This window comes from Carlito syrichta, unplaced genomic scaffold (genome assembly GCF_000164805.1).
Source record: "Carlito syrichta isolate Samal-C Ts95f unplaced genomic scaffold, Tarsius_syrichta-2.0.1 Scaffold311355, whole genome shotgun sequence".
Taxonomy (NCBI): Eukaryota; Metazoa; Chordata; class Mammalia; order Primates; family Tarsiidae; genus Carlito; species Carlito syrichta.
The window spans coordinates 17,804-41,696 of record NW_007255451.1 but is presented as its reverse complement, the minus strand read 5'-3'; the positions used below and the strand labels follow the sequence as shown (position 1 = coordinate 41,696).

General features: G+C 51.1%; 1 protein-coding gene across 1 annotated transcript in view; it reads right to left on the bottom strand.

Moving 5' to 3' along the window:
- The window catches only part of LOC103271169 (forkhead-associated domain-containing protein 1), a gene marked incomplete at its 5' end in the record, with an annotated part of 47,478 nt that overhangs the window by 7,255 nt on the left and 16,330 nt on the right, over positions 1–23,893 (bottom strand). Inside the window, 9 exons of the mRNA XM_021717870.1 lie at positions 6,796–6,961; positions 7,484–7,704; positions 8,135–8,230; positions 10,328–10,455; positions 11,728–11,857; positions 17,152–17,284; positions 18,340–18,499; positions 20,279–20,385; positions 22,938–23,022. Of these exons, the coding sequence (XP_021573545.1) occupies positions 6,796–6,961; positions 7,484–7,704; positions 8,135–8,230; positions 10,328–10,455; positions 11,728–11,857; positions 17,152–17,284; positions 18,340–18,499; positions 20,279–20,385; positions 22,938–23,022 (1,226 nt within the window). The remainder of the gene's footprint in view (positions 1–6,795; positions 6,962–7,483; positions 7,705–8,134; positions 8,231–10,327; positions 10,456–11,727; positions 11,858–17,151; positions 17,285–18,339; positions 18,500–20,278; positions 20,386–22,937; positions 23,023–23,893) is intronic.

The window sequence follows — 23,893 nt, the reverse complement described above, 5'->3', positions numbered from 1 at the left end:
ACTGGATGCTTGCTTGTCCCTTGTCACCTGTTCACACTGCAGGCAGGTGGGGGCAGGGGCTGGGGCAAAATAGGGAAGGGAGTGGAGGTGTGCGGTGTCCCCGGGCACGTGCGTGCCACACGCTGTTCCCCTCTGTGCAGGACTGTCTCTACTCTGCATCTGGCTGCAACGTCAGAGCAACTCTCCATACCTGCCTCTCTTTCTCTTTGAAGGCACAGTTGCAGGGGGTCGGTGCTTTCAGGTTTCTCTGTTCGTTCTCCTCTACACGTTCCTGAGGGGAAATACGAGATGAGCAATCATGTTTAGACGTCTGTACCTGTTCCAATCTGGGACAAACCCCTGAGGTGTCCAGGAGACGCCAGGACTCACTGGAATGAGTGGGCAGAGGATGGGGGTGGTTGGGTGGGGTCTTATTCTTTAGTCAAACACGGGACCCCCTACTCTCATTTTACTTTTTTGACCTCGAGTGGGCCCGAGGGTACCATACTCAAGCCCCCCACTCCCTTCTCATCCTAGACAACATCTACCAGTTTCTACTCTTCGGTCAAAAACACACGATGGCACCAAGGAACCAAGATCTTGAGAATACCTGGACCCAAGGAAAAAACGTGGAAAATAGAGGTTGAATAGGATAGTACTGATAACAATGATGGTATGAGAGCACCAGTGAGTGGGTCTAGTTGCTAAGGGTTTATATGTGAAGGGTCCCCCCAAAACCCGGAATTCTCATTTGGAGGGCGGGCCCCTCGTAGCATAGGCTTCCCTTGCTGGGTAAGTGTTCTAGGAACCCACTGGCATCAGGGTACCAGCTAGTGTTGTGAGAGGCTGCTTTTTTTTGGAGATTCTTTCAGTGCATTTGCCCATTTCATGATGAGTGATTCATAAGCAAGCCTGCCCACTCTGCACTGAGCATTCAGCCAGTTTTTGACCACAAAATGGCAGGCCTCCCATTCCCCACCCTCCCTACTCACTCCATCTTGCCCTGAGTGACTTCCCTTTTTTGTTTCCCCAGATAAAGAAGTCCTCAGAGGGAAACATTTTGCAGATGTGGAAGAGGTGAAACAAAAAACGACAGCAGCACTAAAAGGCATCAACATTGACGAGTTCACAAACTGTTTTAAGCAGTGGAGAACGCATCTCGATAGGAGTACTGCATAAAACGGCGAGTACTTAGATGGTGACTGAGGTTTACACATGTAAGAATAAACACACAATCTTTTTTTTAAAAAAGTAATATTAACTAAGAAGACAGGAAAGCTCCCATTGCGAGAGGGAGCCCAAAAGAAGGTTGCCCAACACACAATCTTTTAATTAAAAAATTCCAGGTTTTTGGGGTCTTCCCTAGTACATGCCCTTGTGGAATAGACCCCTATGCGTTAGGTGCCATTTGCAGTCTTATCTTAAAGATGAGGGATCTGAGCTCATTAAGCAGAGGGGAGTTGGGGGCTCCAGACCAGCTGGTGCCACCGTGCAAAGCTGTGGCCAAGTCCCTTGGCAGGACTTGATTGGCTGGAGTTGGGAAGGGGAGCCAAGCTTGCTCTCCAGCCAGAAGCAGCCAGTGTGTCTCAGCCGTTCTCACACATAGAGTCCTGAGAAAGGCGAAGAAAGGGCCTGCGTGCTTCTCAAAGGGAAACTTCTGTGTATTGAACATTTTTCTATTGAACCTTCCAGTTTCAACCCATTCACAAAAAGTATCGGCTCTTTCTTGGCTGTTGCCTTAGCTGTATTCACCAAGTAGAAAGGAGAGTTTTACAAAGGAACTGCTGGCTTTAGGGGGACCAAGGACAATGTCCTAGGGTCTCAGGACTCACTAGCGGGCAGAAAACTCCCTTAAAGGAACATGGGAACTGCCCCCCATCCGTGAGTTGCCAGCCAGTGACTGAGTTCACTGTGTTCATCACACCATTTAACCTCCTCATGTCCCATGAAGAGAGCCTGTCATTACATTATTGTGGTTGCTGTTGAAAACCTATTACACAGAGGTAAAGTCACCTACTGAGGGTCACTTAGGGGGCAGAGGGAGGCTTGAACCTCTGTTTGACTCCAAAGCCCACCTCTTAGCTCTGAGAGACGCTTCTGCCTTATCTCACGAGGTAGAAGTGGACTTCTGGGTTCAGCCTGGGCTGTTGTCACTGTCACACTGTCACATGGAATGAGCTAAAGACCCAGGGACTCCTCGAATCAGGAGGCCGGTGGCCACGAGGTTCTTGTGTGAATGCTCAGCACTGAGGTTTCCCCGTATCTCAACTGCATGGAAGTATGACTTTTGGTTCTGAAAAGTTCTGCCCAGTGAAGAGATGTTCAAGCATCAAAACTACACTGGTTTGTGTGTGTATCTGTGGTGGGGAGGGAGGGTGGTTCTCAAGCTGAAAGTGAGTAATTTTATTTCTCAGGGCCTCATCCATGTCATCTTTTTTGAGATTTTATACAGGAAGCCTTGAAAAAAAATCAAGGCTCCTTGTGAAAATATTAGGTATAAAACTTAAGGGGCCGGGCTCGGTGGCTCAGCCTGTAATCCCAGCACTTTGGGAGGCCAAGGCGAGTGGATTGCCTGAGCCCGCGGGTTTGAGACTCACCCGGGCAACTTGGCAAGACCTCATCTCTACAATAAATCAAAAAATTAGCTGGGCGTGGTAGCGTGCACCTGTAATTCTGGCTACTCGGAAGGCTGAGGCGGCAGGATCGCCGGAGCCCAGCAGGTCGAGGCTGCGGTGGCTGGGAGCGGCCACTGCACTCCAGTCTGGGTGACAGAGTGAGACTCCAACTCAAAAAAAAAAAACAAAAAACAAAAAAAAAACTTAAGGGAAAATATGGGATTTTATGTTCCTTTAACTTCCATATACGTCTAGGAAGCAGCTGTTGCCCAAAGAGACGTATACAGGTTTCCTTTCGAATCCAGCAAAACTTAAATATTTTGCTCCCCTGGCATGGCGTTCCTGACAATAGGTTAATCACAGACCTTAAGTGGGAACCGAGCCCTGGGAAGAACCCGAGAGTGACGGTGATGGAGCATGAGGGGCGTGCACCTGGGAGGGATGGGGGGGCAAGGGGGTGGGTCCGGAGATCACTTCTGCTCGTGATCTGCAGAGGGCGGCATCACAGAGCAGCCCAGTGATGCCGCCCTCTGCCCCCTGGGCTTCTGTCTCTGTGGGTGACACCTGCCAGCTCTCCCTGCTGGTGTGAGGTGAGGGCGGGCCGTGTGGCATGGGAACGATACCAGCAACGCTGCCGTGACTCTGGTTGTCGTTCCTACCAGATCTTTCCCATTTTTGCGAATTCCATGGATCTGAATGTTCCCAGCTCTAGCTGGGGACCCGGATACAGGCGGAACTGGGCCATTTCAGACCCTTCTCCACGGGAAGGCCGTCTGGGCTGGCCTGGCTGTCTGTACTGTGTATGAATGAGCACCCATGAATAATGCATGCAAAGCCGATTATGCAAATCCTCAGGTTCGCCTCCATTTTGGCCAGCCCATGACAAAGGGTTTTTTTGGGGCCCTTTGCCAGCCTTTGTGTGGTTTGGTATCTTGGCTTCAGCTCCTGGCTTGCCAAGTCCTGGGAGACGCTTCGGGAAGGAGCGAGCTCTCCAGAGGGCACATCAAAGGAGATCCCAACCTCTGTCGGCGCTCAGCTCTCCCTGGTGTAGCGCCATGTGAAAGGAAACTGTCTCCTGCCCGAGGCAGCCCCGTGACACATGCAGACTGAGGCCTGTGATGTTTAATTCAGAGCAGTGGATGCTGGAAGAGCCATGTCTGGGGCTCCCTCCAGGGCAGCTGCCTTCACTTCTGAGCCTGCAAGCCAGGGAGGCTGTCCTCAGGAAGGTTTGCAGAACGGAGGTCAGACTGCTGCGAGGACTCGCCTAACCAGCCTCCTGACTGGGGAGGGGACACCCTCCCACGAGGACTTGGCCCCTCTGAGCTCAGGCGGGCAACACACACACACATACACACATGGTCAGATGTGCGCAGACACTCATGCACACATTGCACACTCACACGCATGTACCCTCCCCAGCTCCAAGAAGAGCTAACAATTACAAAGAGGATGGAGACTCAACCAGTTCAGCAGAGGACACAAGAACGGGGGCCAGAGACATTGGGGTCAGGTCCCAGCTCTCCTTACCAGCTACTGTGTGGACTTGGGCAAGTCCCTTAGCTCTCTGAGGCTCAGTTTCCTCATCTGTCAAGTAAGGCCCATCATCCCAGGCAGGGCAGTTAGAGGCATTGAATAAGGCTGATCATGGTTGCAGCGCATGGATGGGTGACATTAGCCTCTGGACATTGTGTTGGAAGTGGCATTGGCTTGGGAAACCAGGATTCCAGACTCAGGCTGGTGACCCAGAGAAAATGGGTTGGCTCCCCGCAACCCTGGCATCTCATCTGTAACAGGGTTACAGGAGTCAATCTTGGGTTCAGATCCCCGTGGTGCCTGGCCTGTAGACGGTCCTGACTGTCAGTGGCTGTGGCTTTTTCCTTGCTTGCCTGATCCCAGCCTTGAGGTCTGCTTCACCGTAGGCAAGAGTAAGGAAAAGAGGGAGTCTGAGCCTGTTTAAAAGTCACTGTTCCAGCACCTTGTGGACTGCAGGAACGGGGACAGAGGTGTAAGCTGCAAATAAGACAGGAAAGCCCCTCTGCCAGCCACTCGGCAGGTGCAGGGCTGTCAGGGAGCTTCTGAAACCATCTAGGTGCTGGTCACGCGTGCCTCACTGTGGGAAACTCAGGGGTCGGAGGCAGGACTCACCGAAAGACCACGTGCACAGGGCATGGGCAGCACAGAAAAGGCAGCGGCCACCTGCCAGTGCTAGGCCCTGCGTGGGTGCTTTGGAGACAGGGCAAATCCCCTCGACACCTGAAACCACTCAGCTCCTGAGTTCAGAGAGTGAGAACATGGATAGCCAGGGGTACCTGCAGTGTGCTGAGTCCTCACCTGACTCCTCAGGGCAGGGGCTGTGAGTTCCCATGTACTGACGAGGAAAGCAAGGCTCAGAGAGGACAAGAGACTCGCACAGGGTCACACAGCTAAGAAGTGGGGGGACTTGAATCCAGTACCATGGTACAGTTGAGGCACCAGGGGGTAGAAGGAAGGTAAACCCCATTTGCTGGATCACCAGCATGAGCCTAGAAGCTAGGCTTCCCAAGCCAATGCCATTTCCAGCTCCGTGCCAGGAAACAAGTCTTATCCTCACACCGTTCCTCTATGGCTCCATCAACCTGAAATGTCCACCCGCCCATCCCTTTGGTGGACACACTCCAGTTCTCTGCAACTCACTGCAGGTGTCATGGTGTTAGCAGGCCCATCCTGAGTGCTGTCACTGACTGAGTGCTCTCCCTGGACAACACAGCCCCAAGCAGCCTTCTGACACAGCCCTTACCCCCTTAATCTGCCTGGACTCAACTCTTTTTTTTTTTGAGTTGGAGTCTCACTCTGTCGCCCAGGCTGGAGTGCAGTGGCCGCTCCTGGCCACCGCAGCCTCGACCTGCTGGGCTCCTGCGATCCTTCCGCCTCAGCCTTCCGAGTAGCCAGAATTACAGGCATGCGCTACCACGCCCGGCTGATTTTTTGATTTATTGTAGAGAAGAGGTCTCGCCTGCCCAGGCGGGTCTCGAACCCGCGGGCTCAGGCAATCCACTCACCTCAGCCTCCCAAAGGCATGGGATTACAGGCTGAGCCACTGAGCCCGGCTGGACTCAACTCTTACCTGTCTGTTCCACACTAAAGGATATTGATATATTCTCTTTTTTTGAGCCTCACTCTGTCACCCAGACTGGTGTGCAGTGGCACACTCATGGCCACCCCCAGCAACCCCAGCGTCAATCTGCTGGGCTCTGGTGATGCTTCCGCTTTAGTCTTCCAAGTAGCTGGAACTACAGGCACACACTACCAGGCCCAGTTAATTTTTTGGTCTCGCCAAGTTACCCTGGCTGGTCTCAAACCCGTGGGCTCAGGCAATCCACTCGCCTCTGCCTCCCAAAGTGCTGGGATTACAGGTTGAGTCACTGAGTCCAGCCAAGGATATGTTCTTAAGGACATCCATCCACCCATCCACCTGTCCACTCCTTGACCCAGCCTCCATCTATCTGTTCATTCATTCATTCATCTGTCCATCCATCAACTTGTCGGTCTGACTGTCCACCCATCCATTCACCAAATATTTACTGGGTGTCAACTGTGTCCCGGCACTCAGAGCAGTGAACCCAAATCTCCATTTTCAGAGAGCTTATTTGTCTATGTGCCCCTGCTCCTGGCAGAATGACAAAAATATGAATAACAGCCACCATTATAAAATACAGATGAGCCGGGCTCGGTGACTCAGCCTGTAATCCCAGCACTTTGGGAGGCCGAGGTGAGTAGATTGCCTGAGCCTGCGGGTTTGAGACCCACCTGGGCAACTTGACGAGACCTCATCTCTACAACAAATCAAAAAATTAGCCGGGTGTGGTAGCGCGCGCCTATAGTTCCAGCTACTTGGAAGGCCGAGACGGAAGGATCGCCGGAGCCCAGCAGGTTGAGGCTGCAGTGGCTGGAAGCGGCCACTGCACTCCAGTCTGGGCGACAGAGCGAGACTCCAACTCAAAAAATAAATAAATAAAATAAAATAAAATACAGATGAGCACCACGAGTCTCAGAGTAGGTAGGACACACAGTAGGTGCACGAGCCCTGGGCTCAACCTTGGTCTGTCGGGTGCTAAAGTTATTGGTCCACTTCCTTTGCATCAGTGGATGCGGTCTGCACCGCCATGTCTCAAGGGAGCCAAGGAGTAGACTGGGAGCTTCCACCCAAGTGGTGCCGCCTCACCTTCTGCTGCCTGATGGCCCTGTTAATTCGCTTCTCCTGGCACAGCTGCTGCTCCGTGCGCTCCAGGGCCTCCTTCAGCAGGGCCTTTTCTTCGGCCTCCTTGTAGATGTCGTCCTCCAGCTTTGCCACCTGTGACTGGTACATCTGAACAGACACTTTGCTCTGCCTGGGGGCACAGGAGAGGCGGAATCTCTTTCCCCCCATCCTTCTCATCCATCACCAATGTCCCATACCCAGAAGGGTCACAGAAGGGCCTCTCTCGGGAGTGTCATTATAAGCAGGAGAGCATGACAAAGATTTGGGAAGCAGAGGGGCGGAACAAGCAGCTCAGCAACTGAACTTGGACAGTGGGGGACTCAGGACATACTACTGTCCCCTCCCAACTTCCCGGGCAGGGAAACTGTGACTGTTGGAACTGTGAAGGAACTGTCAAAGCTATGCAAGTGGCAAACCATAAGCCCAGAGTCAGAAGAGAGTGTGGCGCACAGAACAGAGAGAACCCAGCACTTCCGTGGCCATGTCCTCACGGACAGGGCCTAGTTGGGGTCCCTCTGTCTCCTGCTCTGATATTTTAGTCATTCCACACTCAGGTCTCTGCCTTCCATCCCAGGCCCGGGTGTCTTCACTGTTTAGCCAGGAGAATGGGAGGCCTGGGCCTTCCCTGGGGGACCCGGGCGCTCTGTGGTACCTGAGCTGATCAATGTCTTTCTCGTATCCTCGAAGAAGCTCCTCTTTCCTCTCCAGCCGGTTCTTGAGCTGGGTGATCTTATCAAACACCAGGTCGAGGTCCCTTTGCCGAAGCTGGTTGACTTTCTCCCTTTCCTTGGGCGACAGGCATTTCATGGACACGTGGCCTGACATGTCCTTGATGTTCATCAGGCTTCCGAGTGTTTTGCTCATGTCCATGTACTGCAGGGAAAGCGTTTGCGGGTCAGTGGCAGCCCCAGAGCCGCCGGAGGCCACCGAGGAGGCAGCAAGCATCTCATTTGGTTTCATTCATTTTTCTGCAATTGCAGAGAACAAACCAACGATCTAGGAAGGAGGCAACTGGGGCTTTCGTACGACTTGCATTTTCCCTGCTTCCATTTACCCGATGCCTTTTTTGAGAACTGAGGGGGAAAATGACAACAGACATAAACATTCATTCTAACGACCCAGTGTTTCAAGGAACGCGGCTGTGCAACTGCTGGCCCATGCTGGGACAGTGGATGGGTCCTGTAGTGTTCTTAGAACAACTAAATAGGCATGTGAGGTGAATATTTAAATACCCCGTGGTTAATATTGGCTGCAGGGGACCCAGGCTTTGGACAGGAGGTGCACAGGTGCAGTGTGTACATACCAGCTTTTCACTGAGATCCAAAGCCTCAGCCATGTCCGTTTTCCCCGACTTCTCAATGGCTGAGCTGAACCTTGAGTTGCAAAAGCCATTCTGAGGCTGAAATAAAAAAGAAATAAAAGCTATCTCTCTGCAGTCCATTCTGAATCTCAACACCTGGAAGTGGAAGCACTGTGTGTTGACCCAAGAATGACCCAAATGGATGATTTTAATTTCGGTTCCTGACTATTCGGTCTGATTCTTTTGTCAACTGCTTTCTCCTAACTGTTGTCCTTCCCTTAAAGAGGAACTCTGTCTTTGAAATAACACATCACTTGTCTTGTGCTTTGGTCACTGTCTTCCCTCTAGAACAGTGGTTCTCAACTGGGGTGGTTTGTCCCCATCCCCGGGACGTGGCAGTGTCTGGATGCCACGTTTTAGGTTGCCATGACTGAGGGTGGGGAGGGTACTACCGGCATCCAGTGAGCAGAGGGCAAGGATGTTGCTGGACACCCCGTAAAACCCAGCACACCGCCCACCAATGGGACCAAAATGATCTGGCCTCAAATCTCAACAGCGCTAGGACACAGAAGCCCTGGTCTAGATGACAGTTCCACAGACACAGGGACCATGTTGCTATTTGCTCAATCCCCCTCTGTGTATCCCGCGTGGCACCTGGCACAAAGTGGCACAGCGGGGGCGTGTGCATTGAATGAATGACTGCAGGTTAAAGAGAAGATACCCCTCCCATCCTTTTATTAAAGGACTCTCATTTTCATGCAGCAGAAACTAGAGCCTTGGCTAATCTAGCCAAATATTTTCCTAGGGCTGGAACCTGGTGGTGAGCATCACTTCAACCCTTTCCAGAGAGGATGTAGGACAGTGGGCATTCACAGCTGTGCACGTGCTAACACCCTGCTCAGCCGACTGGCTGCAGCAGGCCCAGCCAAATGCCCGGGAAAGCCACCAGGCCACAAGGGAGTCTGGAGGATCACAGACAACCATCATAAATCCCCTCAGAACTCAGCTGGGTTTAAAGTGCTAAGTGCCTGCTGTGAGCATCTGAGCCCACAGCATTTGCTGGCACTATGCTGTAAACCTGGGAGATTAAACAAATGCAACTCCAAAAACACAAAGGGCTGAAAGTGACTGTGAGAGGTGGGTGTGGACATTCTTTATCTATATTAAGAGTGACCATATTTATCTATTAATAGATAAATAAATAAAGATGAGAATACACACGCCTGTAGTTCCGGCTACTTGGAAGGCTGAGGCGGAAGGATTGCCTGAGCCCAGCAGGTTGAGGCTGCTATAGCCATAAGCATGTCACTGCACTCCAGCCTGGGCAACAGAGACTGACTGAAACAATCAAACAAACAAAACCCCCAAAATTAAAAGCCTGTGTATGGTTTGGATCCTACTGTAGCAGTAAGCACTCATGCAGCGGGTCCTCTGACGCCAACCTGAGCTGTCCACTGTCACATGGCCATCAAACGTACATCCAGGGTTACAAGGGCACCTTGAACTGCACAATCAAATCACTTCTGAAAATCCTGGCAAATAAAACTGCACCCCTTGAAGAAGGGAAGGTTTCCTTGAATAATGACTTAAAGAATATTTAATAATAACCACACTTATTTATTAAGTGTTCACTCTCAGCCAGGCACTGGGCTAAGCCCTTCATAGAATATATCTCCTTTGATTTTTTCATCATCATTTTCAGCTGGGAAATGCAGTCCCAGAAAGGTTAAGAGCCTTGTCCAAGGTCACACAGATCACGGAGCTGGGATTTGGACACGGATTCCTCTGACCCCAGGACTTGTGTCCTCTCAATCGTGGCTTCCTTCTGCTACCATCTCTGTGTTCATGGTTTTCAGTTTAGTATGAAAAGCAAACTTGAGGCATGATGTCATAAATGAACCGCTGAACATGTTCTACGGAATGTCGCACAGGACATGGAAAAGGACCTGCCATGCTTTAGTGACTGACCTGGCACAGTGTCACTGCAACGGTATGTCCTACTGTGCATGAATGGAAGGCCACGTGTCCATGCAAACACTGGATGGCCAGGGTGCCCACCAGTGAGGACAGACACCAGCTTGCTCGGTGGAGGGAGGACCTGACCGGCCTGGCTACACAGGGCACCCAGCTAGCATCTACCTCCGGCCCGCCCTCTCCCCATGCCAGTCGCTGTGGGGACAAGTTTTCTTTGGTTACCGTTGAGATCTCTATTCTTGAGAGAGTTGGCAAATCAGGTTTTGCACCCAGTAATATTTTCTGGATATTTTTTTCCATTCGGAGAGTCTTTAGTTCCAGAAAAGATTCATTCAGGTGGCCCTTATGATCTATAAAATACATAAAAGAAAAGCCCAGGAAGAAGTTATTTTGTGTGATAACCACAGCTACTACTTACGGGGAACTCACAACAGGCCTGTTTTAACCCTCATGACCTCCCTTGGCAGCTGAGGAAACTGAGACCTAGAGAGATTAAATGACTTCCCCAAGGTCACCCAGCCAATACGAGGCTGCAGTCACACAGGCAGCACCAGGGCACGAAGGGTGAACTCTGCTAAGGTCCTTCAGCCATGAGACAAGGATGAAACTTGAACCCGGGCTTCCAGGTCCTTGTCCAGGGCTCTACCCACAGTAAGCTCCAGATCTCGACAGAGCCCTATCCCCTCTAAATGGGGTATGCTGGCCAGGCTCAGTGGCTCAGCCTGTAATCCCAGCACTTTGGGAGGCTGAGGCAACTGCCTAAGTCCGCGGGTTCGAGACCAGCCTGGGCAACTTGGCGAGACCTCGTCTCTACAATAAATAAAAAATTAGCTGGGCGTGGTAGCTCACGCCTGTAGTTCCAGCTACTTGGAAGGCTGAGGCAGAAGGATCGCCAGAGCCCAGCAGGTCGACGCTGGGGTGGCCGTGAGTGTGCCACTGCACTCCAGCCTGGGCAACAGAGTGAGACTCCAACTGAAAAATAAATAAGTAAATAAAAAATAAATGGGAGCTGGGCTTGGAGGCTCAGTCTGTAATCCCGTGCCTTGGGAGGCCGAGGTGAGTGGATTGGCTGAGCCCGCGAGTTCGAGACCTGTCTGGGCAACTTGGTGAGACCTCATCTCTACAATAAATCAAAATATCAGCCAGGCATGGTATTGTGCGCCTGTAGTTCCAGCTACTTGGAAGGCTGAGGCGGAAGGATCGCCTGAACCCAGCAGGTCAAGGCTGCGGTGGCTGGGAGTGGCCACTGCACTCCAGTCTGGGCGACAGAGTGAGACTCCAACTCAAAATAAATAAATAAGTAAATAAATAAACGGGGTACGCTGAGCGGTTTCCCGACCTTGGTCCTTGGACAGTGTTCATCCATGACAAAGTTCCCACTTGGGCACATGAAACAAGGAAAAGGACAATAGTGAGTTTTTCTTGAAATCCTAGTAGTTATTTACTATGAAGGCCTGCACTTGATTCTGAGACCAGGGTCCGCCATCTTTTTTTTAATATTACAACATCCTTTTGGTTTTCAAATGATGGGAATAAAAGATAGCCGACCTGACAAATCGGTCAGTCCCTTGAGTGGTCCGAGTCTGGGGTCTACCTGCCTTACTAGGAAGAAGGAAACTTACTTGATGAGCAGGCCTTCTCAAGTTCTTTGATTCGCCCTCGAAGTTCAGATAAGGCCTTTTTCTGACGCTGAATGACTTCCTCATGTCGGGACCCTTTGCACTTGGCCCCCAGGTCACTGAAGGATAGCTCCTATGGCAGAATGGTGCAGGGGCCGTTGACCAAGGATTAGTCTCTATTTCTCCTGCATTCATTAGAAACCAGAACAATTCGTAGAGCAGAAACCCTGTCCCAGCATCTTTGGAAAATATCCTAAGGGTTTCAGCAGAGATGGAATTTAAACTTCTCATCTCAAACATCAGGCTACGTGTAGGAAGAATTCCAACTTTCCTATCTACTTAGCACCACTATAAATACAAGACTCCCTCTGTGCTCCCTTTCCACATCTTATTTATTTTTTCTTCTAATTTTCTTTTATGTCTGACTTTCCACTTGCCATCTTGTTTCTAAACAATCACAGCTGATCTACTCCTGGAATGAGCATTTTTAGATGAGAACAAATGATGCTTTCTTTTTAACAGGTAAGAAGGATGTTTAGTTAGTGTTTGTTAGGGAGCGTTTGAGAGACTGGCTCTTGGTTGGTCTGGAGAAAGGAAAATCTTTCTCTGAGACTTTTGGAGTCTCTAGAAGAGCATGATTCCACGGAACTTTCCATGATAATGTTCTATACTGGCACCATCCAATATGGCAGCCACCAGACACGTGTGGACCATCCTGGGCAGTTCAGGGCTGGAGTTGGGTTCACTAGGAGCACAGACAAGAGCAGATCCTCTTCAGCTTTTAAATGTCTTGTGCCCTTTTGAGATTTGGAACTGGCTGGGTGTGGTGGCTCATGCCTATAATCCCAGCACTTTGGGAGGCTGAGGTGAGCGGATTTCCTGAGCCCATGGGTTTGAGACCTGCCTGGGCAACTTGGTGAGACCTCATCTCTAAAAAGAAAAAGAAAGAAAGAAAGAAAAGAAAGATTTGGAAAAACGCAGGGTTCTTTCCTCCAGAAAAATTCACATCCACACAAACACTTGCATATAACTTCTAAAGGTTCAAGAATTGAGTCCAGTCATGGCCTCCACGTTACCCAACACATCTCCGGGGCAAGCCATCCACTCATCTCACACAGACTCCTCGAGCATATCTGTGTGCCAGGCCATGCTCTAGGTTCTGGGGATTTAGCCATGACTAAAACGGGCAGCATTCTGCTGCCATGGATTCTGCTTCCGAATGTGGGAGACAAAGAGGGAAGATAAGAGGGGAAAATTCAGGGTGGAGAGTGACGAATGCTCAAGGGAAAATTAAGTGGGGTGATGGGGTGGGGCGTTGGGAATGGTTTTGTAGACAGAGCTGTCGGAGAAGGCCTCAAACTGGAAGAAAGGGAAGAAACTGACAATCTGGGTCTCGTCATAATTTTTAAAGTAACAATTTTAGTTTGCTTATACACACATATATATAGATAGATATAGAAGATAAGATTTATGTAGCATAAAGTGAACCAAAGTTATTTTTAAAATTCTCTCTCTTTCTTCCCTCCTTCCCTCCCTCCCTTCCTCCCTCTGCCTCTCTCTATCCTCTATCTGCTATAGTGCTGACTACATGCCGGACACTATTCTAGGCACCTGGGCGAGATCAGGGACCAGGCAGATTAAGTCCCTTGGAAAGGTGAAATGCCACAATGGAGCAACTTTAGCCAAACAGCAGCCATTTTAAGCTTTGTCTTGCTTCCTTAGCATTTTATTTTAACTTGTCCTCTAATTATTAACAGGGGACAGAACCAGTTTACCGGAGGTGAGTCACCGATGGATGTCTTTCAACCCCCCAAGCTTGCTTTGTACTAACTAAACACTTTCATCCAAAGTATTTGTCTTCCTGCCCTAAAGGGCCAAGCTGCCCTCATCTATTGTGATCAGCCCTTCGTGACCTACGTGACACAGACCACCACCCCATCACCATGGCGACAGTTCCTGTGCGTACCTGCCCTTCTCACTGACTGACCCAACCATCCGCCTGCCATCCATCACCGTGATGTCAGCTCCTGGAATGCCTGCCTCATCCACTCTCAAGAGAAGTTTTAGAAGGCCTCTAGTCTCAAGCTCTGAGGGCCACGCTTTCTTTAAGCTCTGCTCCCTCCTCTACCCCCCCATCTTGGAGAGGTGGAGTCACCCTCTCTCTCTCTAAGCTACTTTTAAAATAAACTTTTTTCCTAATCTAATTGTTGTGCCATTATTTGCATCATACCCGTGGACTTGCCCACTGACCTAACATCCCTGCTGCCGTGCCCATCTCTATGGGGCAGACCGATGACAGCAAGCAGACAGGTAGGAAATACTCTTAATTCCAGAGAGCGAGAAACGCTGCCAAGAAACAAAGTAAGCTGGGCTCAGTGGCTCAGCCTGTAATTCCGCGCCTTGGGAGGCTGAGGTGAGTGGATTGTCTGAGCCCATGGGTTCGAGACCTGCATGGGCAACTTCGCGAGACCTCATCTTTACAATAAATCAAAAAATCATCCGGGCGTGGTAGCACATGCCTGTAATTCCAGCTACTTGGAAGGCTGAGGCGGAAGGATGGCCGGAGCCCAGCTGGTTGAGGCTGCGGTGGCCGGGAGCGGCCACTGCACTCCAGTCTGGGTGACAGAGTGAGACTCCAACTCAAAAAAAACATCAAAAAACAAAACAAAACAAAACAAAAAAAGAAACAAAGTAGAGGAAAGGCAAGGAGACGTTCACCTGCTCTTCTTCCTGTGATGACGCCAACGCTTATCACAGGCCCCATGCTAGCCGCGTTGACTACGGGGGGAACGGGGAACAGGGCCCGTGGCCTCCTTCAAAGGGCTCAGCGGTGCCACCTGAAGCCCTCTTGGGACTCTCTCTCTGCACCCCCACCCCGCATTCCCACCAGGCCCTCCCTCGCTTCATCCAAGAGCCCCCATGCCTGCCACATTACTTCCTGCCCTGAATCCACCATACATATCCTCAGAGGACTTATTCCCACCAGACATTTTACTTGATCTTGTTTATTTCTTCTTGTTTATTTCTGTCTCTCCCCTCCCAGAACATGAGCTCTGTGAGAGCCAAGTCTTTGTCTCCTTGGTAGACTGTGCTATTCCCAGGGCCTAGCACTGTGTCTGAGCATAATAGGTGCTCAATAAACACAAAGCCTAGATGCACTGAGGCCAGGGGCAGGAGCCGAAAGGAGCTCGTCCTGGTTTTCTGGTTGGGACCAGGGCTCAGCAGCCCAGCGAGGCAGGTACTCCATACCCCCTACACTTAGTAGGACCTCGCCTGTACTGGGACCATGGCTCCAGAGTGATTCCAGGTTGTCTGGCTGGTCCCCTTCCCGGCTCGGTTCTGCACTGGCCTTTGATGATGTGTGTTTGCCCTGGGAGTTCTGGAATGTTCCCTCTGTCTCTCTCTGTGTATAGAGGTGGGTAGGAGATACTGAATTTCGAGGGCCGGGGGCAGCCTCAGCCGTGAGGCTCAGCAGCAGCCTTTGCTTGGCCCAAAGAGCACCCAGAGCCCCACATGACCCTCCCTCTGGCTCTTCTGGGAGTTTCTTTATTTAGAGAGGTTGGAGATTCTTTCTCATACAACTCTTAAGCCCTCTGACCCACTCTGGCTTAGAAAGCAGGAAGTAGCCTGAGGGACGGAAGCCATTCCGAGAAGGAACAAATACATTTTTCCTTTTATCTTGCAGCCTCCCTCCCCCACCCTCCTTTACTAATCCTTCATCACACAGATGGAAAATCAAGGTCCCAGTTCAACAATCCATCCCAGCAAGTGTGTGCAGAGTCCAAAGGTGCTTGGTGTGGGTGGAGGCCCTGTGTGGCTTCCCCTGTCCCTGCCACAGGGTCTGGCATACAGTAGGTGCTGGATAGTTGTTGAATGAGTGCACAAACATGAGTCAGGTCCTGTCCTAAGAGCCTGGGATTCCAACAGGAGTGATGCACACTCTGTCATTCCCCACCCCCCAGCTGCAGCTTCCCTCCTCAATGCCTGTTCAAGAGTTCCGGACAGGACAGCAGTCGGTGCCAAGGACAGCTGGCCAGACCTCAGGCCCTTTCGTTCAAGCTGTGTGCGGCCTGGCCCAATGGTGTCTGGCAGGGAAAGGCATCCTTGAGAAAGCAGGAAGGCAACCTGACACATTTGGCCCTGCTTCCAAGTGAACTTCCAAAGCCTGTTACTCACAAAGCCAAGGGGAAAGGTTAACTCCGGACTCCAGGAAACCCGCGGCCTCGAGGAACCACTGCACCCCACAGTTGGCCTCCTGCAGGTGATAGGGAGTCTCACAGCCCCAGCCACAGGGACAGGGCGCGAACCTGTGCTTCGAAGACCACCGATGAAGGCTGTTCTTACACAAAGACACGCTCCCCATTTGGAGCTTCCGGCCAGGCACATGGAGAAGAGTGACCGGGGGTCTCTCTGGGAAGGCAGTTTGGCTCCATCGAGCTCAAGTTAGGAAGCACAAGTATATTAGCTACAGCATTGTACGGAGGGAGAAACGCCTACCCATCCATCAACAGGGGACTGGCGGAATAAAGAAAACAGTGGAAGTCTATGCAGCCATTTAAAAGAACGAGGCAGCCAGGTGCGGCGACTCAAGCCTTTAATCCCAGCACTTTGAGAGGCCGAGGCAAGAGGATTGCCTGAGCCCACGAGCTTGAGATCATCCTGGGCAACTTGGCAAGACCTCGTCTTATGGTGAATAAAAAAATTAGCCGGGCGAGGTGGCACATGCCTGTAGTTCCAGTTACATGGAAGACCGAGGTGGAGGGACTACCTGAGTCCAACAGGTAGAGGCTACAGTGGCCGGGAGTGTGCTACTGCACTCCAACCTGGGAGACGGAATGAGACTCCAACTCAAAAAATAAATAAATAAACAAATATATAAAAGAACGAGGCAGATCTGTATAGACTCGCAAAGGTGCTCATTCAATAGCGTTATATATTAAAAAAATATATTGCAGAGTATACAGGGTTTCATACCATTAGCAAAAGATTATCTATTAAATATCTGAATTGAATGAGTTTATGTGTGTTTGTCTGTGTTTGTTCACATGTGCATATAAAGAAAAGCTTTTCTCAACCACCCCATGAGTTTCCTAGACAAGGGAACTGGTGCCAGAGACCTCCCCAGGGCCACAGTTTCTAAGTGGAGGAGTTGGGATTTGAACCCAAGCAGAGTGGAGCCAAGCCTGATCTCCAACCACTGCACATTCATGACTATATGAGGTCATGGAAGTCTTTGGAAGGAAAAGACCTTCCACACGTCAAACTGTGGGTCGCCGGAACCTCTGGTGACCATGGCTGGGTTTTACTTTATACATTTCACATAAGCAAATCATTCTTTTGGAACGTGGAATGAAAACATCTTCCAAAGGAAAGGAAGGTGCCTCTGGGCCCCGTCCCAGCACATGCCCAGGACGGGTGGGCACCCACCTCCTGGCTGCTTGAGCCGACCTCGGTGGGGCTTGGTTCTATCTGCACTGAGATGTCACACATCTGGGTCTTCTTCCTGGGTTTCTGCTCCTTCTCCAAGTTCATCTGGAGTTTGTGTTTCTCTTGGGAAGCCCTAGGGAAGAGATGAAGTGTCATGGGCGGCAGGACGGCTCGAGGTCCCAGGAAGCACAAATTGCTTTTGTACTCTTGACAGACCAGGCACTGGAGCTCTGTTTTTATAGGTACCCGAATTCCTGGAGACTCCCAGCCTCCTGCCCCTAGATTTCTAGAGAATCCCATCTCAAGGGATTTACAGGACAGTGGGTATCTGGGCTTGCTTTTCACACTGGGCCTGTGGACACCTGTGGTGGCATCTCCAGGGATACTGACTGCATGTCTGCTATTTCCAACACTTTGTGTGTGTTGACTCTTCTATTTGTCATTACAATCCCACGATTATTGTCCCTTTTTATACACAAAAGACACAAAGCAATGTGCCTGCAGTCACCAAGACTGTGAGTGGAGGCATCTGGCTTGAGTCCAGGGAGCTGGGACCCGGAACTGTTCTTTTTAGTCACTCTGTGCATCAGCCTTGGCCATGAGGCACACAAAGTCACAGGTTAGACACAAAACACCAATTTGACTCAAACTTTTTTGGGGGAAACATTACTTTTGTTAAAATATGGATAAGCTATAGACAAAAATGCAAACTCACAGGTATTTTTTAAAAGATAAACGCATGGGACAACAACAGTATTTTGTATTTATTTTAGGCTGACACCTCCAGTTCATTCATTTGTTCAAATTCAAGTTCTCTTATGTGTGAATGCTGGGAAATCGGCAGTGGGTGAGGTCTATACAGACCCTGTTCTCAGTGGCCTTGCTGTGTGATAAGTGGGAGGCTAGAAAGAGAGTAGGGGCTGGGCGGGATTCCTTGGTGATGTTTGGTGAGGGTGAGGGAGGGAGGGCTTCCTGGAGGAAGTAGCATTTAAGCTGAGACCTGTCATCTGAAATCTTGGGCAAGAATGTTTAAGAAGCACAGAATTAAGCAAAGACCTGCTTTAAAATTGAAGCACTGAAACACATATCATTCATTCATTCAAGCAATTCCTCCGGCAGCATTTACTGAGCACACTCCCTGTGCAGGCCTCCTGGGGGATCCCCGCACCACGTGGCCCCTCCACACACCTGAGCGCCTCCTGAAGGGCCCTCAGTTCGTGGTCCTTTTTCTCAGCCAGTCTGCTCATCTGGGCCACCTTGTCCTTGAGTACGCTCAGCTCGCTGCTCTGCTCCTGGACCACTGCCACGTGCCGCTCCAGCTCCAACTTCTGCTTCTCGCTGAGCTCCCCTGGAGGGACATGGAGGCCGGCCAGGGGTCTGTTAGGGCCATGGCGGACCTTCCAGGCTGCCGACAGCCACCAGGCAGGTCTGCCCTCCATGGTTCCTCAGGGCTGCCTCACGGCAGTAACACGATGGCACACAGGTATCAGCTTCTGGGGGGCTGACTTGGGAGACCTGGGCTTCTGCCTCACCCCCACCTCAGTGCTGCTCCCTGCACCCCTGCACCTGTCAGGGCGACACTGGTGCCCTTTGACTCTTTCTTTTCTTTGAGTTGGAGTCTCACTCTGTCACCCAGGCTGGAGTGTAATGGCACAATCACAACCACTGCAGCCTCGACCTGCGCCTTCTGCCTCAGCCTCTCGAGTAGCTGAATGGAGATTACAGCCTGGGCCACCAAACTCAGCAAATTTTTAAATTTAGCATAGAGATGAGGTCTTGCCATGTTGCCCAGGCTAGTCTCGAACTGTCAGGTTGAGGCAATCCTCTCACCTCAGCCTCCCAAAGTGCTGGGATTACAAGTGGGAGCCACCACACCCAGTCTTGTTTGGCCTTCTATTAGGGTGCTCCAGCCAACATTCAGCCACCCAGCTCTGCGTCTTTTTGTCAGTGGGCATTCTAAGGCCTCTGAGCCTTCCAGGCACCATGACCTCCCCCAGTAAGTGGCACAGGCCTCCTCTCTTCCACCCCTGGGGGCAGCCTGGAGGCAGTGTTCTACCCCATTCCCAGCATCTGGCAGAATGAAGTGCCAGTGGCCCCTGTGCCCACAACGACTGACAGCTGTCAACCTGCTTTCTTCCCCTTTGGTCTTACCCCCTCCACCCCTCACCGTCTCCCAGACTGAACAGCTTGCAGCGGAATCCTGCTCTCTGGGTCCGCTTCGGGGGAAGCCCAAACCAGACACCGCATGACCTTGAATCTGCCAAGCAACCCTCCAGGGTAGTTACTATCAACACCCCCAGCTCACAGATGCAGAGACTGAGGCTCATAGTGGAAAAGAGCCTTGCCTAAGGTCATGCAACTGAGAACAGGAAGATGCAGAACTGGGTCCAACATCTGGTTCTAGAACCGGACACTGTTCTCTGGCCTCTGCTTCCTCATACCCCCATAAATGACTCGGGAACGTTAACGGGAATGGCCACAGGAGCAAGTGCAATTGGAAGGCAGTGAAGTAAGTGCAGGGCTTGAGGTGGGAGCACGAGGGGTGCTCTCTACCTCCCTCTCCTTCCCCACCCAGTCTGCTTCCCAGTCCTGCTGCCTGTTGTCCACCTTTCCGGCTCGATGGTGACTAGGGATGGGGAGAAAAGATTCCTTTGGAAGCAGGAAGTGAGGTGGGAACAAAGGCACACAGAGGGGAAGCAAAGCCAGAACGTGATACCAGCATTGTCTGTGTCTGTCTGGACAGCACAGAACAGCACAGAGCTCATAGTTGGCCCACATATCCCATGGCCACTATGGCCATATCATCTCCAGAAGTGGGTGTGCTGCCTCCATTTTGCACTGGGGGAGGGAGGAGCCTGGAGAGGTCACTTTGTGCTAAGTCCCAGGGCTAGTGAGTGCTAGGACTTGTGCAAACTGGCCTGCCTCAGGGGGGCCCAGGGCTGCCCTCCAAGCCTTTGCTTCGGAGGCAAATCTGCCATAAGAGAAAACCCTCCCTGAAAACGAAGGTGCATTTCAATGCAGAGGTCGGAGGTCCCCTGGCATTGGGGAGTGCTGAAACGGCACAGGAAGGTAGAGTGACCTTCTCGAGCGGGTCAGGATGTCAAGAGACACAGGAAATCGTTCAAACCTCTCAAATCCGACATTCGGCTGTGGGCTTCAGTAAGGTCTTTCCTTAACCTCATGATGACCTCTTGCTGAGACAGGATTTCCTTCTGAGCAGCTAGCAAGTCATCTCTGAAATTCATAAGAACAGGCACTGTCAGTTCAACTCAACCTCCATGGTGTTGCCTGCATGACAGGAAGGAGCCAAATTCAAGTGCAAACTGATGCACAACCATGGTTGAGATGCCAGTTCCAGAAGAACAAGAACAATCTTTAAACATTCTCAAAACGACATTTGTTTTGATATACCTTAATTTAAGAAAATACATAGAGGCCAGGCATGGTGGCTCATGCCTATGTAATCCCAGCACTTTGGGAGGCTGAGGTGGGAGGACTGTTAGAGCCCAGGAGCTCAAGACCAGCTTGAGCAACATAGTGAGACTCCTGTCTCTACAAAAAAAAAAAAAAATCAGCTGGGAGTGGTGGTATGTGTCTGTAGTCCCAGCTACTCAGGAAGCAGGAGGATCGCTTGACTTGAAGCCAGGAGGTTGAGGCTGCAGTGAGCCAGGATTGTGCCATTGCACTCTAGCCAGGGTGACAGAGTAAGACTGTCTCAAAAAGAAAATAACATACATGGAGACAGAACAAAGGTTCTGACTGAGTTGGTGAGGGTGACACCCTTCTGGTTCAATCATCTGTCAGCATTAATTTGATTTGCTTGTGGGCTCTTTTGACCGTGGGAATGGGAGGGAGGACTATTTGAGGCTCAGGGCTTCTTTGAGGACAGAGAAGAAGAAAGAGAGGACAGCGTGGCTTTGATTTGCTCAGAGTTCCTTTGAATTCCTGGTGGAGAGAGGAATGGAGCTCATGGGGGAGTCGGCCCATGTGGGCTTCCTGGACAACCAAGGTGGGCCTGGGGATGGTGAGAGGACAGGCCCTCCCCACACCCTCTGGCACCCTGAGGCTTGGGGCGGTAGACAGGAGGGTGGCTGTGCCCCATGGAGGGGGAGAGGGCATCCAGCAGGAATGGTGGAGGGGGGGCCCTGACAGAGCATTCCATGGGAGGAACACGGGGTGCATTCCCACAGGGTGAGGACCCTCCCCTGGGGAGACATGGTGTGTTTGTCTTGCCCATATTAATGCTATCTCACTTGAGCGCCCAGGTTTTAGAAATCTGGGCTCTTCTTATGGAGACTTTTGAAGGTAAAGTGTTTATCATAAAATAAAGCAAAACAAAGATTGATGATCACTGGAATGAAAATAACCGTGTATCTGTACATTCTGTATGTGTGTGTGTGTGTGTGTGTGTGTGTGTGTGTCACACACACGCATCTGCTTGGCTTTACCATGACGCCTCCCATGTGAGGATGGACCTTCAGAACCCAGGTGTGTCCGAAAGCAAATGAGGGGACCACAGTGACGTGGTGCAGATCCTCTTCCTAGCCATGGCCACGGGCATCTCAAGAGAGATCTAGCAGAAGGAATCAGCCAGGAACGCTTCCCAACCTGGAGGCTGTTGTCTTTATCTGTTTTAGGGTAGGAGGAACCCTGTGACATTAGGTTTCGGTAAATGGAACTGGGTGCAAGGAGCAGGTGGGTAGCTCGTCTTCTTTGAGAAGTTTTCTGAATCCCTTCTCTGCATCCCATCACTGCCTTCTTATTGCCTGCTGCTTTGTAGTGGCTTTCTGGAAATTTCCCATCCACACGTTTTGCTTCTCTGAAAACCGCTGGTTCTTGGAGGGTCAAGTTATAAACTCATGGGCTCTTGGGGTTGGGAGAGTTGCTGTCATTCAGGGAAGGTTATTTGTTAGTGTGAACCTCTTAACTTTTAACCCTCTCCAGGATCCCACCCCACAATGCGGTCTCCACTGCCTAAAACCTTCACTACCTGCTTATGATACCTGGGAATGGGCCCGCCTCTAGCAACCACTCCCGAAGTGCTAGCAATGGTACTGGCTAGACTGACCTCACACCAGGCACATCTGTATTTCACAAAGTAGGAAGCTAAGGCTTGGAGCACTGGTGTGACTTGCCCAGGGTGTCACCACTAGAAAGTGCTGAGCTGGGATCTGCTAAGGCTTGAATGTTTGTCCCTGCTGAAACTCATGTTGAAACCGAATCCCCAATGTGGCCGCATGGAGAGACGGAGCCTGTAAGAAGTGATTAGGTCATGAAGGCTCTGCCCTCATGAATGGAGTACTCCGCTGATGGATGAATAGACTCATGGATTAATGGGTTCATGGACTAATGGTTTATCACGAGAGAGTGAACTGGTGGCATTGTGAGAAGAAGAAGAGAGACTGGAGCTAGCATGTGTGATTTCCTGAGCCACCTCAGCACTCTACAGAGTCCCCGTCAGCAAGAAGGTTCTCGCCAGACATGGCTGCTGGACCTTGGACTTCCCAGCCTCTATAGCTATAAAAAATAAATCCCTCTTCTTACAAATCACCCAACTCTGAGTATTCTGTTATGAGCAACAGGAAACTGATGAGGGGTCTGAATGCAGACCCACCTGGATCTCTCTTAGACGCCATGCTGACTTGTGAAAGCATCAAGACATTGAAGCCACATTGAGGGACCGCAGACCCCCTCCTTTTCTGGGTTCCGACAGTGTGGCCAGAGGTCAGGGTTTGTGTGTTTGTCCTGCCCAGCTGGCGCCAGTTGCCCACCCTGCAGGTACTCACATCAAGTGTTCGCACGTCATCTCTGTGGCGCTGTTCTTGGATGAAGGAGCCACTGGAGGGTCTTGTGGCATGTCCTCCTTTGGAGCTGCAGCAGAGGGACACAAGGATGTCACTAGAACCCCCATGCAGTGGCTGCTATCCTTCCCCTTTGCAAATCACACTTGTGTTTTCCAAGCTTGTGAAGCCTCCCTACGCCTCAGCCTTCTCCACCTCATGAGACCCACCCTGTGCTCTACGTCCCAGGCTGGGCCTCCCCAGGCCAGAGGCCATGCAGTCTTCCCAGAGCCCCTACAAGGCAGGGATCACTAAGTCCATTTACAGCATGGGAAATGGGCACCAGGGTGATGGATCCGGCTGGTGGTCACTGGGCTGAGCTGGCCCCAAGGTGCAGCCTTAGTTCTGGGGTCACACATCCTGCCTTTGTTCTCATTTCAGTGCAGACGAGTCTTGGAAGAACAATCTGGCTCAGCACCTTCCTGTCCTCGCCGCACACTTACCCCTCAGCCCACTGCCACTGGCTTCCTTTCTCACCACTTCAATCACACGTTCACCCACTCGTTTATTCAGCCAACAAACATTTATGGAATGCACGCTGATCTAAGAGTGGGGGTGGCAAAGAGGCTGTCACCCTTCAGGTCCCAGTTCAAGCACTCTCCCTCTGACCTGGATTCTGGGTTAGGAAACTCAGTCCTGTCCCCTGCCCCTGCCCTGTTCATCCTGGACCTTGTGGCAGGGCAATAATCTAGTTGCCCACAGGGACAAAAACTGGCCTGAATGAAGGAATGAACGCATGACGAAGTTAGCCCTCAGCTTGCCAACTGACTGGAAACTAGAACCATGTTTCTTTCTTTCTTTTTTTTTTTTTGAGTTGGGGTCTTGCTCTGTTGCCCAAGCCGGAGTGCCGTGGCACAATCATGGCTCACTGCAGCCTCATCCTCCTGAGCGCAGGAGATCCT